General features: G+C 49.4%; 1 protein-coding gene across 12 annotated transcripts in view; it reads left to right on the top strand.

Moving 5' to 3' along the window:
* The window catches only part of adam15 (ADAM metallopeptidase domain 15), a 34,959-nt gene extending 23,168 nt beyond the window's left edge, over positions 1-11,791 (top strand). The window contains exons 20-26 of one of the 12 annotated variants that reach the window (XM_079343821.1): positions 1,407-1,460; positions 1,989-2,097; positions 4,361-4,429; positions 6,984-7,031; positions 7,947-8,012; positions 9,569-9,717; positions 10,610-11,791. In XM_079343821.1, coding sequence (XP_079199947.1) covers positions 1,407-1,460; positions 1,989-2,097; positions 4,361-4,429; positions 6,984-7,031; positions 7,947-8,012; positions 9,569-9,717; positions 10,610-10,682 — 568 coding nt within the window. In that variant the 3' untranslated portion in view covers positions 10,683-11,791. Of the gene's footprint in view, positions 1-1,406; positions 1,461-1,988; positions 2,098-4,360; positions 4,430-6,983; positions 7,032-7,866; positions 7,885-7,946; positions 8,013-9,568; positions 9,718-10,609 lie in introns of those variants that run through there. The other 11 variants (XM_079343825.1, XM_079343827.1, XM_079343826.1 and 8 more) reach the window with 11 other exon arrangements.
* Positions 11,792-15,015: the final 3,224 nt, after the last annotated feature.

Below are 15,015 nucleotides of genomic sequence, written 5' to 3' on the forward strand. Positions count from 1 at the left end.
GAGTACTGCAGTCTAAACTCTAATCATCACAGAGAGCTGCCCCCTAGTGTTTAACATGAGTACTGCAGTCTAAACTCTAATCATCACAGAGAGCTGCCCCCTAGTGTTTAACATGAGTACTGCAGTCTAAACTCTAATCATCACAGAGAGCTGTCCCCTAGTGTTTAAAATGAGTACTGCAGTCTAAACTCTAATCATCACAGAGAGCTGCCCCCTAGTGTTTAACATGAATACTGCAGTCTAAACTCTAATCATCACAGAGAGCTGCCCTCTAGTGTTTAAAATGAGTACTGTAGTCTAAACTCTAATCATCACAGAGAGCTGCCCCTAGTGTTTAAAATGTGTACTGCAGTCTAAACTCTAATCATCACAGAGAGCTGCCCTCTAGTGTTTAAAATGAGTACTGTAGTCTAAACTGTAATCATCACAGAGAGCTGCCCCCTAGTGTTTAAAATGAGTACTGTAGTCTAAACTCTAATCACAGAGAGCTGCCCCCTAGTGTTTAAAATGAGTACTGCAGTCTAAACTCTAATCACAGAGAGCTGCCCCCTAGTGTTTAAAATGAGTACTGCAGTCTAAACTCTAATCACAGAGAGCTGCCCCCTAGTGTTTAAAATGAGTACTGCAGTCTAAACTCTAATCACAGAGAGCTGCCCCCTAGTGTTTAAAATGAGTACTGCAGTCTAAACTCTAATCATCACAGAGAGCTGCCCCCTAGTGTTTAACATGAGTACTGCAGTCTAAACTCTAATCACAGAGAGCTGCCCCCTAGTGTTTAACATGAGTACTGCTGTCTAAACTCTAATCACAGAGAGCTGCCCCCTAGTGTTTAAAATGAGTACTGCAGTCTAAACTAATCATCACAGAGAGCTGCCCCCTAGTGTTTAAAATGAGTACTGCAGTCTAAACTCTAATCATCACAGAGAGCTGCAGTACTCATGTTAAACACTAGGGGGCAGCTCTCTGTGATGCATACAGTTTAGACTGCAGTACTCATTTTAAACACTAGGGGGCACCCTAGTGTTTAAAATGAGTACTGCAGTCTAAACTGTATGCATCACAGAGAGCTGCCCCCTAGTGTTTAAAATGAGTACTGCAGTCTAAACTCTAATCATCACAGAGAGCTGCCCCCTAGTGTTTAACATGAGTACTGCAATCTAAACTCTAATCACAGAGAGCTGCCCCCCTAGTGTTTAAAATGAGTACTGCAGTCTAAACTCTAATCATCACAGAGAGCTGCCCCCTAGTGTTTAAAATGAGTACTGCAGTCTAAACTCTAATCACAGAGCGCTGCCCCCTAGTGTTTAAAATGAGTACTTATTAGAAACATGCAGAGGCTTGTTAGCTCGGCCCACACACCTCCCGTGTCTGATTCTGACCTGTCTTTCTTTTTACCCATGATGCAGTGTGACTGACTTTGAGATGTTGGGTCAGGAGTTTGTCCCCGCCCACGTCTGCAGGTACTGCTGGTCCCGCTGGTCCTGCAGGGACCCGGTCTGTAGTGAGCCCCAGTAGAGTCAGAGAGTCAGTGTTGTTGTTTCCTGTGTTGTAGAGTTGAACATGTTGTTTCCACACACATGAATCTGCTCATCACTTTATTCTCATGTTTTTAATGTTGGGACTCCTCAGCCTTTATTCTTACTCATCCTTCTCATTTAATGTTGAAGCTGGAAACAGGACATTTATTTTGGTCTGGGTCTAGACTGTCTCGCAGCCCCGGGTCTCAGGTCAATGTGGTCTGGACTACAACACATAGCGGCGTTCAAACTGGACACACGTGATGGTGTTTTATGAAGTTTGGAAACTTTCTGAGACGATTATAAAGATTTATCTTATAAAAGAGTTTTAATGTAGGAGATAAAACACAAGTATTCATTCCTACACGTCAGAGGGTCCTTGAACGCATCACCATATAGTGAACCAGAGGTCAAAGCGTTTTCAGAATCGTCATCAGATTTTTAAAACACCCCCCCCCCCCGTGTGTTCAGGACGCCGGCGATGGAGCGAGTGGACGGCAGGAACGGGGAGCAGGTCCGACCCCTGAGGTACCACCTGAAGCCGCAGACCGACATCCCGCTGACCTCGCCCTGCACAGAGGTAACCATGGCAACCTCACCTCCACCTGAGGTCAGAGGGAGAACACGCCTTTTTTTTTTCATCACAGGTTCATCCAGCTGTCGTTTCAGTAAATAACCACCAGAGGGCGCCACTCGCCAAGCACGCTCTGTGTTAGTGTGGAACTCTGGGAGATGAAGTCTGTTCAGTGAAGGACTGGTGGGGCGTCACAAAGCTCACACACTGTTTCCATGGTAACACCTGAGTGTGTGTGTGTGTGTGTGTGTGTGTGTGTGTGTGTGTGTGTGTGTGTGTGTGTGTGAGGAGCGTGCCTTCGTCCCTGTTCATCTGTGGAGGAGAAATTTTGTCTGTGGGTCCGAATTAAATCCAACAAGCTCGTTTAGGACGAGGGGACACGGGTTTGTCTGTCCCCTCTAAAGTTTTTCAAGTCCGTCTCTCAGCAGATTCGTCTCGCCTCGCATCGCTGTGAGCTTTACCCAGCGCCACAGAGCTCTGCCGGCGCCACAGAGCTCTGCCGGCGCCACAGAGCTCTGCCGGCGCCACAGAGCTCTGCCAGCGCCACAGAGCTCTGCCAGCGCCACAGAGCTCTGCCAGCGCCACAGTCTGTGCTCCAACAGCTTTGCCCATCTCGATCATCATGACCGGCAGCCTCGGTGCTCCCGCCACAGCTGCCGTCTTCCCAATCTTCCTGTACACCGGAGCTATGCCGAGGCCAATCAGCATTAGACCGGTGAACATGAGGCTGAATATGTCCACATCCTCAACATCTTCTAATGATAGCACTCCCAGTCACATGACTCTCCATGTGTCCCATGGATCCATCACGTACCCAGCAGGGCAGGTGGACTCCCCCGGTCCAGTGGATCTTCTAGAAAAGATCTCGTCAATTACGTTGAGAGACCAGCTTATTAACTACAACACGAGTTAGTGTAGTCTCCATGTTTACTGTGGTCAGCCTGAAGCAGAGAGCTCGATGGACGGCCATGTTTACTGTGGTCGGCCTGAAGCAGAGAGCTCGATGGACGGCCATGTTTACTGTGGTCAGCCTGAAGCAGAGAGCTCGATGGACGGCCATGTTTACTGTGGTCGGCCTGAAGCAGAGAGCTCGATGGACGGCCATGTTTACTGTGGTCGGCCTGAAGCAGAGAGCTCGATGGACGGCCATGTTTACTGTGGTCAGCCTGAAGCAGAGGGCTCGATGGACGGCCATGTTTACTGTGGTCAGCCTGAAGCAGAGAGCTCGATGTTAGGCCATGTTTACTGTGGTCGGCCTGAAGCAGAGAGCTCGATGTTCGGCCATGTTTACTGTGGTCAGCCTGAAGCAGAGAGCTCGATGGACGGCCATGTTTACTGTGGTCGGCCTGAAGCAGAGGGCTCGATGGACGGCCATGTTTACTGTGGTCAGCCTGAAGCAGAGGGCTCGATGGACGGCCATGTTTACTGTGGTCAGCCTGAAGCAGAGAGCTCGATGTTAGGCCATGTTTACTGTGGTCGGCCTGAAGCAGAGAGCTCGATGTTCGGCCATGTTTACTGTGGTCAGCCTGAAGCAGAGAGCTCGATGGACGGCCATGTTTACTGTGGTCAGCCTGAAGCAGAGGGCTCGATGGACGGCCATGTTTACTGTGGTCAGCCTGAAGCAGAGAGCTCGATGGACGGCCATGTTTACTGTGGTCAGCCTGAAGCAGAGAGCTCGATGTTAGGCCATGTTTACTGTGGTCGGCCTGAAGCAGAGAGCTCGATGGTCGGCCATGTTTACTGTGGTCAGCCTGAAGCAGAGGGCTCGATGGACGGCCATGTTTACTGTGGTCAGCCTGAAGCAGAGAGCTGATTGGTTAATAGGATGTGGTGGATGGTTCTGTATGTTTAGAGCTGCTGACCAGGACAAGAAACAATTTCATGCAGACCAACACGAAAGGCGACCAAACTCAGGAAATAATGGACACCTGGCAGCCAATCAGGATCAGCGATTCACCCAGATTGTTGGAGAGAGGCCTTTCTTGGTCGATGAAGAATTTAAATGAGGCTGTGTAACTTCTCAAACAGGAAGCGTCTGTTCTGGGTTACCTTCACCACTTTTGAGTTTTCTGAGCTGGTAAATAAAACTGATTTACTGAAGACTCTGTTTTATTGTGAAAGGCTCAGTAGCAGGAAGCTGCAGATGTATTTCGATATATATTTATATATATATTTTTTTCTCGCTCACATTAACACACCTGCCTGTTTTGACCTCTGACCCGCTCTCCCGTGCATGTGTCACTCTGCTTCCTGTTCTCTCTCCTATCAGGATCATGACAGACCTGCTCCTCCCTCTAAGCCACTCCCCCCTGACCCCGCCTTAAAACCCCCGCCGCAGGTAACCTCAGCTGACCTCAGCTCTAGGTGTCTGTTAGTGTCTCTGCTGCTGCTGACAGACGGCGTGTTAGTCCTGTGTGTGTGTGTGTGTGTGTGTGTGTGTGTGTGCGTGTGTGTGTGTGTGTCGTGGTCGTCCAGCTGTGCGTCATGTCGTTCACGTTGCCAGTTGAGTTCTGTGTGGCGTCTCTCTCAGGGCTACATGGCGTCTCTCTCAGGGCTGCGTGGCGTCTCTCAGGGCTGCGTCTCTCTCAGGGCGGCGTGGCGTCTCTCTCAGGGCTGTGTGGCGTCTCTCTCAGGGCTGTGTGGCGTCTCTCTCAGGGCTGCGTGGCGTCTCTCTCAGGGCTGCGTGGCGTCTCTCTCAGGGCTGCGTGGCGTCTCTCTCAGGGCTGCGTGGCGTCTCTCTCAGGGCTGCGTGGCGTCTCTCTCAGGGCTGCGTCTCTCTCAGGGCGGCGTGGCGTCTCTCAGGGCTGCGTGGCGTCTCTCTCAGGGCAGCGTGGCGTCTCTCTCAGGGCTGCGTGGCGTCTCTCAGGGCTGCGTCTCTCTCAGGGCTGCGTGGCGTCTCTCTCAGGGCTGCGTCTCTCTCAGGGCTGCATGGCGTCTCTCTCAGGGCTGCGTCTCTCTCAGGGCTGCATGGCGTCTCTCTCAGGGCTGCGTCTCTCTCAGGGCTGCGTCTCTCTCAGGGCTACATGGCGTCTCTCAGGGCTGCGTCTCTCTCAGGGCTGCATGGCGTCTCTCTCAGGGCTACATGGCGTCTCTCTCAGGGCTGCGTCTCTCTCAGGGCTGCGTCTCTCTCAGGGCTGCATGGCGTCTCTCTCAGGGCTGCGTCTCTCTCAGGGCTGCGTGGCGTCTCTCTCAGGGCTGCGTGGCGTCTCTCTCAGGGCTACATGGCGTCTCTCTCAGGGCTGCGTCTCTCTCAGGGCTGCGTGGCGTCTCTCTCAGGGCTGCGTGGCGTCTCTCTCAGGGCGGCGTGGCGTCTCTCTCTCAGGGCTGCGTGGCGTCTCTCTCAGGGCTACATGGCGTCTCTCTCAGGGCTGCGTGGCGTCTCTCTCAGGGCGGCGTGGCGTCTCTCTCAGGGCTGCGTGGCGTCTCTCTCAGGGCTGCGTGGCGTCTCTCAGGGCGGCGTGGCGTCTCTCTCTCAGGGCTACATGGCGTCTCTCTCAGGGCTGCGTGGCGTCTCTCTCAGGGCTGCGTGGCGTCTCTCTCAGGGCTGCGTGGCGTCTCTCTCAGGGCGGCGTGGCGTCTCTCTCAGGGCTGCGTGGCGTCTCTCTCAGGGCTGCGTGGCGTCTCTCAGGGCTGCGTGGCGTCTCTCTCAGGGCTACATGGCGTCTCTCTCAGGGCTGCGTCTCTCTCAGGGCTGCGTCTCTCTCAGGGCTGCGTGGCGTCTCTCTCAGGGCTGCATGGCGTCTCTCTCAGGGCTGCGTCTCTCTCAGGGCTGCGTCTCTCTCAGGGCTGCGTGGCGTCTCTCTCAGGGCTGCATGGCGTCTCTCTCAGGGCTACATGGCGTCTCTCTCAGGGCTGCATGGCGTCTCTCTCAGGGCTACATGGCGTCTCTCTCAGGGCTGCGTGGCGTCTCTCTCAGGGCTGCATGGCGTCTCTCTCAGGGCTGCATGGCGTCTCTCTCAGGGCTACATGGCGTCTCTCTCAGGGCTGCGTCTCTCTCAGGGCTGCGTCTCTCTCAGGGCTGCGTCTCTCTCAGGGCTACATGGCGTCTCTCTCAGGGCTGCGTCTCTCTCAGGGCTGCGTCTCTCTCAGGGCTGCGTGGCGTCTCTCTCAGGGCTGCATGGCGTCTCTCTCAGGGCTGCATGGCGTCTCTCTCAGGGCTGCGTCTCTCTCAGGGCTGCGTGGCGTCTCTCAGGGCTACATGGCGTCTCTCAGGGCTACATGGCGTCTCTCAGGGCTGCGTGGCGTCTCTCAGGGCTACATGGCGTCTCTCAGGGCTACATGGCGTCTCTCAGGGCTACATGGCGTCTCTCAGGGCTACATGGCGTCTCTCTCAGGGCTACATGGCGTCTCTCAGGGCTACATGGCGTCTCTCTCAGGGCTGCGTGGCGTCTCTCTCAGGGCTGCGTGGCGTCTCTCTCAGGGCTGCGTCTCTCTCAGGGCTGCGTGGCGTCTCTCAGGGCTGCGTGGCGTCTCTCTCAGGGCTGCGTGGCGTCTCTCTCAGGGCTGCGTGGCGTCTCTCTCAGGGCTGCGTGGCGTCTCTCTCAGGGCTATGGGGGCGTGGCCACCCACGTTAGCTGGCAGCGCCACTTTCTAACATCGTCTTTCAGCTAGGTCAAAGAACACGAGGACACGCGGGGCGTCTCGAGCCCGACTGTTACTTCCTGTGTGCAGGTTTTTTTTAGGGGCTTTAAATGTTTTCGTTACCACGGCAACTAAAAATGACCGCCATAAGAAAGGAGCGCTGACCACAGTGAGACACGCCGTCAGCTGGTGCGAGGAGCGTCAGAGCTGTGAGCCAATCAGAGAACAGGAATAATGACACCAGCTTGATCCTGATCATGTGACCTGCTGCTCGCTGACTGAACTCTCTGCTGCTTCCATCTGTTAAACAGCGACCTGCCCCCCCCACCAAGCCTCTGCCCCCCGACCCTCCCAACCAGGTACACTCACCTGTCTGTCTGCACTACACGCACAGCGCCCCCTGCTGCTCACACGAGCTTTCCTTCTTGTTCACCAATCTCATCGTCAGACGTCCAAAGTCCTCGGTGTCAACAGAACCCTTTAAAACCACAAAGTGCTTTACATCAAAAACATACACGGGTCAAATAATCAGACTCAGGGTTTAAGGGCGTGTCCACACAAGGCGCCAGGTTAAAAACCCGTCTGAGATGTAGCTCCGCCCATCTGCGTGAACACAGAGCTGAGAACAACAAACCCAGTCTGACTTCACTCTCCTCACAGCTTATATTCATATATTCAGTCACATTTCATGCAGCTCTGTGACTGACTGGCGAACAGTCGAGGGCATGGTATCCACTTTCGTCCAATGACGCCCCGCGAACCCGAAGGGACAGATGGATTATGCAGCGACGTGGATTCTCTGCCGTCACCAGCGTGGTCGATCGGCGTGTTTTTCTGAGATTTGTGGACAAAAAGAAAAATCCAGATTGATCTTTTTTAGCATCATGAATACTAGCTAGCTCACTTAGCACGTGCTAGTATAGCCAGCAATGATAGCCCACCCAGCTAGCTCCCATACAAGCTAACCTCCCCTGTGTTTTATGCTAACACAGAGGCTAACCTGTTAGCATTGCAACAGAACGCTGCATGAGGTAAATAAATCCGATCATTTAATCAAACAAACTGATTTCAGTTTCTTTGATGTAAATGTTGACGTGACGGTCTTCGGTTGTCTTCTTCTTCTGTTTTCTTTCTGCATGCAGCACTAAAAAGAATCAAAAGTTGAGCTTCAGATATTTGAACTCTTTAAAACAGTAGAAGAAGAACACTTCCTGGCTGCACGCTGCTTCCTGTTCTCTGCTGACTTCTCCTCTTCCTCCTCGCTAACCTTTCAGCTTCTGGTGAGTCGACCAGCTCCGCCCGACAAGCCACTCCCCCCTGACCCTGCCACACCTGGACAGGTACACCTGCATGCTGGGTAGTGTTAGCATGTAGCTGCATGTTAGCATGTAGCTGCATGTTGTTGACGCTGAATGAAGAGATGAAGGTAATTGATCGGGTTCAACGAGTGATTGAGGATTCAGTTTGGTGAGGAGTGACAGCTAACGGACGTGGTGCGTTCAGGAGCATGAATCAGCTTCAGATGTGCCAATTTCTGATCTTAAATCTTTGTGGTTTAACAAAACTGTTGGACTTTAACGGTCACATGTTCTGTAAACTCCTCCCCTCCATCTTCCTCTAACACGTCTGTCTCCAAACCGTCCAATGAGGAGACAAGTCCGTCCTCTCCGTCTTCTGCCTGCTCAAACAGGCTGTTTGGAGATGTTCCCTTCATGACATCACAAAGGGCAGTAGCCCCTCCCCCAAGTGGGTGACACTCCCTTCCAGAGAGGGGGCGTGGTCAGACACAGCTCATTTACATATTTAAAGCTACAGAAACAGCCTGTTCTGAGGCTGAGGTCATGTGACCTTTAAACTCTAAACAAGCTTTGAATTCTCACCTGGTCAAAAAACATTTTAATTTCTGTAACACAAAAAACGATTCTATGATTTTACTTTGCTGCTTTTTCCTTCACTGTGAAAAGCTCCACTTCCTGTATATCTTTCACAATAAAGGTTTGGTTGTGAGAGATGAAGATGAGATGAACTCTTTGGAGTTTGAATGGATTTTTTTTCTCTGAATTAAGATGAGAAGAAATCTCATGGAATATGGTAATGAGTGTGTTGACATGGACTTGAGTATCCCGGTTATGATCATATTCAGGATATGACGTTTACATGCTCACAGAGAAACCTGGTTATTGATATTCCTGTATAAATGATCAATAATAGGATCCTGGTTTCTGATTACTGCATCTCATCTGTGCAGGCGCACATCATGTTTATTTTTTACAACACAACAGACATTTAGAAATATAACAGACATGTAAACACACTTCAGTTTATCTCTTTATGAATCCAATATAAACTAACAGTCCCAAACAAACAGGAAATGATCTGTGAAAGTTTAAATTGTCTTTTTAGTCCACAGAAGAAGAAGAAGACGTCATTATTTTGCCCGTCTATATTAAAGCCCAGCTTCAATGATATTTCCTGTTTTATTAGTGAAACATCAAAGTGATTCCTCTCTCCACAATCAGACGCTCTCATTGGCTCCGTCATGTTTGTTGTATGTCACATGGCTGAGTCTGTGCAGGTGTTATCAGCTGTCAGAACCCGGGGTCAGGTGTAAACATGCTGCAGGATCCCGGTTCTATCAGAGTTCTCCAGGTAGCAGAACCAGGTTTCTCAGAAACCGGGATACTGATGTTTACAAACACAAACACAAAAACAGTTAAAACCCCGATCAGAACCGGGACACTCAGGTCCATGTAAACTGGACCGTTGGAATGTTTCTCAAACAGTGAACTCAAACAACAGAAACCTCTTTAATGAAACTTTTAATCGAAGTTAAAAGCAGCATGTTGTTCAGGCTTAAAATGATTCACTCTTATATTTCCCATCATGCATCACTCAGGTCCCAGGGCCACCCAAACCCGTGGTGCCCATTAAGCCCCGCCCTCAGGGGCCGCTGTCCCAGCCGCCCCTCCCATCTCATCCCGGCTACATCTGCACCACCAAACCACAGCGTCTCCGAGCCGTTACACCTGCAGCTGGGATCAACAGGTACGAGTGCTCGACCAATCAGACAGCTAAGTATGACTGTTAGACCAATCAGAGAGCCAGATCCTGAGTGAGACTGTTAGACCAATCAGAGAGCCAGATCCTGAGTGAGTCTGTTAGACCAATCAGAGAGCCAGATCCTGAGTGAGTCTGTTAGACCAATCAGAGAGCCAGATCCTGAGTGAGACTGTTAGACCAATCAGAGAGCCAGATCCTGAGTGTAAGACTGTTAGACCAATCAGAGAGCCAGATCCTGAGTGAGTCTGTTAGACCAATCAGAGAGCCAGATCCTGAGTGAGTCTGTTAGACCAATCAGAGAGCCAGATCCTGAGTGAGTCTGTTAGACCAATCAGAGAGCCAGATCCTGAGTGAGACTGTTAGACCAATCAGAGAGCCAGATCCTGAGTGTAAGTCTGTTAGACCAATCAGAGAGCCAGATCCTGAGTGAGACTGTTAGACCAATCAGAGAGCCAGATCCTGAGTGAGACTGTTAGACCAATCAGAGAGCCAGATCCTGAGTGTAAGACTGTTAGACCAATCAGAGAGCCAGATCCTGAGTGTAAGTCTGTTAGACCAATCAGAGAGCCAGATCCTGAGTGAGACTGTTAGACCAATCAGAGAGCCAGATCCTGAGTGAGACTGTTAGACCAATCAGAGAGCCAGATCCTGAGTGAGTCTGTTAGACCAATCAGAGAGCCAGATCCTGAGTGAGACTGTTAGACCAATCAGAGAGCCAGATCCTGAGTGAGACTGTTAGACCAATCAGAGAGCCAGATCCTGAGTGTAAGTCTGTTAGACCAATCAGAGAGCCAGATCCTGAGGGGCAGGATTTTAGTTTCAGAAGCTTTTTATGAGTTTTTGTGTGATCTGATAAAACTCTTCGTGGTCTGTGCAGGCGACCTCCTCCTCCTCCTCCTCCTCCGCTGCGACCCGGAGCTCCTCAGAAAGTCGACTCGTCTCCGCTCTAAGTGTGACGCACTCGGACACTCGGACTCTGCAGAGACTCCACCTTTCGTCTCGTCTTCTCGGACCTCAAACTGTAAATACGTCTCTGATCTTCAGTGCCTTGCTCCGCCGCACGCCGCAGAGGGAAAACGGACACTCGGGAATCAAACCTCCGACCTTGAACTGCAGCGGCTGAGGATGTGATGAATGAAACAGCGCCCCCTGGAGCCTGCAGGGGGATCAGTGCCTTCTCAAAGACTGATGAACATGTGATGAGCAGAGGGGTTCCCAAGCTGCGGTCCGGGACCCTGAAGACGGTTTGAGACGAACAGGATGTCATCGTCATGGAAACAACAGGTTCTGATGGACCCTTTAAAGGAAGCACATTCAGACTTCCTATGAAAGGTTTGGACTGACGCATCAGGTGGACCACGGCGAGCACAGTGATGCATTCTGGGAAAAAAATCTGAGACTTTAAGAATGAAGATGAAAAAACATTTAATATTCATTTTTTTATTAGGTGAAAATAAATCAAATTATTTTAGTGTTTGTGTTCTCGCCGTTTAATTAAAATCAGAATCACCTTTATTTTGAAACTCTTCATTTTATTTTGTAGAAACTTCTGAAACATTTTCACTTTATTCTGAAACTCTCAGACTTTACTCGCTCGTCCTCTGATGCGTCACCGTCTTCCTGTTGGATGGACTTTATTTCCCGCCGTGTTGACCTCGATGATTTCCTCGTTAGACTTCAGACAGGAAGTGAACGTTAGCCTTACAGGTGACCGTGGTCATTTCCTGTTTCCTCACCGTAGACTCACACCAAAGATGCTGTCATATTTATCTCCTCTGTGCTTTTATTTTGAAACCTGTATGGACAAATCGTTTGTCAACAAAACGGCGTTTGATCATCTGCTTACAGAAACATGTTCAACACACGAGTAGTTAATCACCATGTCGAAAGCTGTTTGTTACCATGGCAACCCCAAAAGAAGGAGTGGTTTTTAAACGTTGCAGACAAACTCCTTCCTGTCGCTCATCAGACACCTCTCTCTCTCTTCTGCTTCAAAATCAGGCTGACAATGTTTTTAACAATGTTGAACTTCAAAATAAAAGATTCTATTGTTTTTAAACGTGGTGTCAAAAAGCTCAAGGCTGAGTTTACTGGTTTTGAACAACGCGTTTTTTTTTTTTTTTTTTTGTTCTTCTGGATGTTTCAGACTAAATGTGAGCTTTTGCAGGCTGGAGTTTTGTTTGTTCTGATCCCAGTGATGACGGGGAACAAAGATGGAGGACACGAGCTCAGTGTCCTCAGTGCTGCCTCCCTGCTGTCTGCATATTCACACACTAACACTCATAATCAATGAACTCCTGTAAGTCATCGAGCATCCACTCAGATCACAGCACACACGGTACAGCCATCAGATACTCCAGAACCCAGTTTAGTAAAGATGGGTCAAACGGTGACGATGGTAAATGTTTGACTGTAATCAGAACTGATGAAATGTTTGATCAAACTTCATGTTTGATTATTTTCAGGATTTTATGATCAAATTTTGATCATTTGAAGTTTTAAGCAGCGAGCTCCGCGTGATGTCATTACCTCATGTAGTGAAAGTGCATGCTGAGTCTTTGTCTTTGCTGTGGCTCAAAGGCTTAGGCAGAGTCAACCTGACTCGAAGATACCGGGTTCAATTCCTGAAAGAAACATTTAAGCTGCTCACTAACGCACAGAGTTGTGAAGGCTTTTTCTTTTCTCAACACTTAAATAAAGTTTTTCTTTATAAATATTAAACATCAATCAGAGCAGGTCTTGAAAGCTGATATCTCAAACACTAAAAGTGCTACAGTAATGAAACTTGGTCACATGGTTACTGGTCGTCTGCTCAGTATACTCATAAATGGTCCTGTGGCGCCATCATGTGGTCAGTCATCCAGAGTGTTGTGTTCAAGGCTCATAAGTCGTCTGAGGAACGTCACATTGCTGATTGTTTGCTGCGAGCTGCGTTCAATTCAGAAGTTCAACAGTTTTGATATTTATTTTACATAAGTGATAAAACGTATTTTCATGGATTCATTCATCTTGATAAATCTTTTAATTGTGTCAACCATGTGAGAGTAATTCTTTTAGGTTTGTGAAGATGAACTACATACATGTGTAAGAGATCAAATTACAGCCAACTGTCTTCTTTGTTCGAGCCTCAGAGACACAAACAGCCAACTGTCTGTTGTTGACTGAGACATTTAGCTTCACATAGATGCCTCCAAAAGCTGACAAACCTGATCCTCTGACGTTTAGTCTGAAACATCCAGAAGAACAAAAAACACGTTTCACCATCATTCAAAGTTTATCTCAAGTTGTCGACTGAACGTGTCACATTAACAAAACTCAGTAATCATGTTAAACAACACCAGACCAATCAGGATTCAAACCCACAACCTTCAGATCTCTAACCCTCCTCCAGCACGCTGAGCTAAACCTGCAGTGAGTCTTTCTGATGGTCTGAGAGGATTCAGGACTCGTCTTGTGGGTTCAGGACTTCCTTAAAGAGTCTAACCCTTCAGGGGTCTGAGTCCTAAAAGTCTCCTGAAATATCTAACCCTAACCCTAAATATATAAGTCTCCTAACCCTAACCCTGAGGCCGACAGTCGATGATTCATGATCTTCAGTGATGTTAATAAAGTCGGCCATCTTTGTTTCTCTTCATTGATGTTAATAAAGTTTGTTCAGTTTGGCTCTCATCTTCTTCCTCGCTCCGGTTCTCCTCAGATTTCAGCGCTGAAGACGGCCGAGCGGTGATGGACTCCGCCTGGCAACGTGGACACCCGGGTTCGATCCCCGCTTCAGACCAGGTGAGTCACACAAGCGTGTGAGTGTGAAGGATGAGTGTGATTTCATTTCCAACTTCGTTGCGATTTCCGAATTTCCGTCGTTGCGATTTCTCGTCAATTTCAACTTGCGTCACTTTGGAGCGTCCATTTCAACGAGGGAATTTCCATCGCCGACCATCAAGGAGGTAAAAACACACCTGAGCCCAGGGGGGTCCAGCATGCTAGCTTGGTAAGCTAGCTAGCTGGATGGGCATATTTACTGTTTGTTTTGGTGACTTCAGATTGTGGTCAATGTTTCAGTGTGACGAGCAGCAGAGAGAGAGGAGCTCACCTTCACCTGCCTTCATCACATCCAGTCAGCTGTTCACCTGCCTTCATCACATCCAGTCAGCTGATCACCTGCCTTCATCACATCCTGTCAGCTGTTCACCTGCCTTCATCACATCCAGTCAGCTGTTCACCTGCCTTCATCACATCCAGTCAGCTGTTCACCTGCCTTCATCACATCCAGTCAGCTGTTCACCTGCAGCCTTTCACTGACACACTATGAACGTTTAAACAGTTACAGCCTGCATGCAGAGAGCTTCAGGATGTTTGACCGTCTCTGATGAAGCTTCAGTGTCGACCACACGGCGACCTGCGTGAGCGTCCACTCACAGATCACACAGATCTATTAACCAATGAAAGCACAGAAGCTTCTGGCAGTGCAAACGTTCAGATCAACGATCAAAGACTCAAAGTGAATCCAACATGTTGAATTTATTGTCTGATTAAATGATCAAAGTCTCTTTCTCATTTCATCTCTTCACACTTTTATTCATTCAGCTGAATGTTTGTAACCAGTTTGTGCCCTCTGCTGGGCCCCTGCAGACTTGAGTGGTAAACCCCACTATGACAAGTGAACCGTGGCGCACTGAAAATGACTTTAACCCTTTAACAACCCCACCAATGTCTTATTGCCTGAGGTCATGAAGACGGTCTGTTTTATTATTCAACACAACCTTTAGACATTTATTGACCTCGACCACATGGTTCAGATGTCAGTTGATGGTTATGTATGACATCACAAACAGTTTCCAACCAATAGTAGTTAAGTCATGTAAAAACATAGAAGGCTCCTTGTAACTCGCTCCTCGTAACTCGCTCCTTGTAACTCGCTCCTCGTAACTCGCTCCTCGTAACTCGCTCCTCGTAACTCGCTCCTCGTAACTCGCTCGTCGTAACTCACTCGTCGTAACTCGCTCCTCGTAACTCGCTCCTCGTTCCGCACTCGTCGCTCCTCGTAACTCGCTCCTCGTAACTCGCTCCTCGTAACTCGCTCCTCGTAACTCGCTCCTTGTAACTCGCTCCTCGTAACTCGCTCCTCGTAACTCGCTCCTCGTAACTCGCTCCTCGTAACTCGCTCCTCGTAACTCGCTCCTCGTAACTCGCTCCTCGTAACTCGCTCCTCGTTCCGCACTCGTCGCTCCTCGTAACTCACTCCTCGTAACTCACTCGTCGTAACTCGCTCCTCGTAACTCGTCT

Source organism: Symphodus melops (assembly GCF_947650265.1).
Source record: "Symphodus melops genome assembly, chromosome: 5".
NCBI classification, from domain to species: domain Eukaryota; kingdom Metazoa; phylum Chordata; class Actinopteri; order Labriformes; family Labridae; genus Symphodus; species Symphodus melops.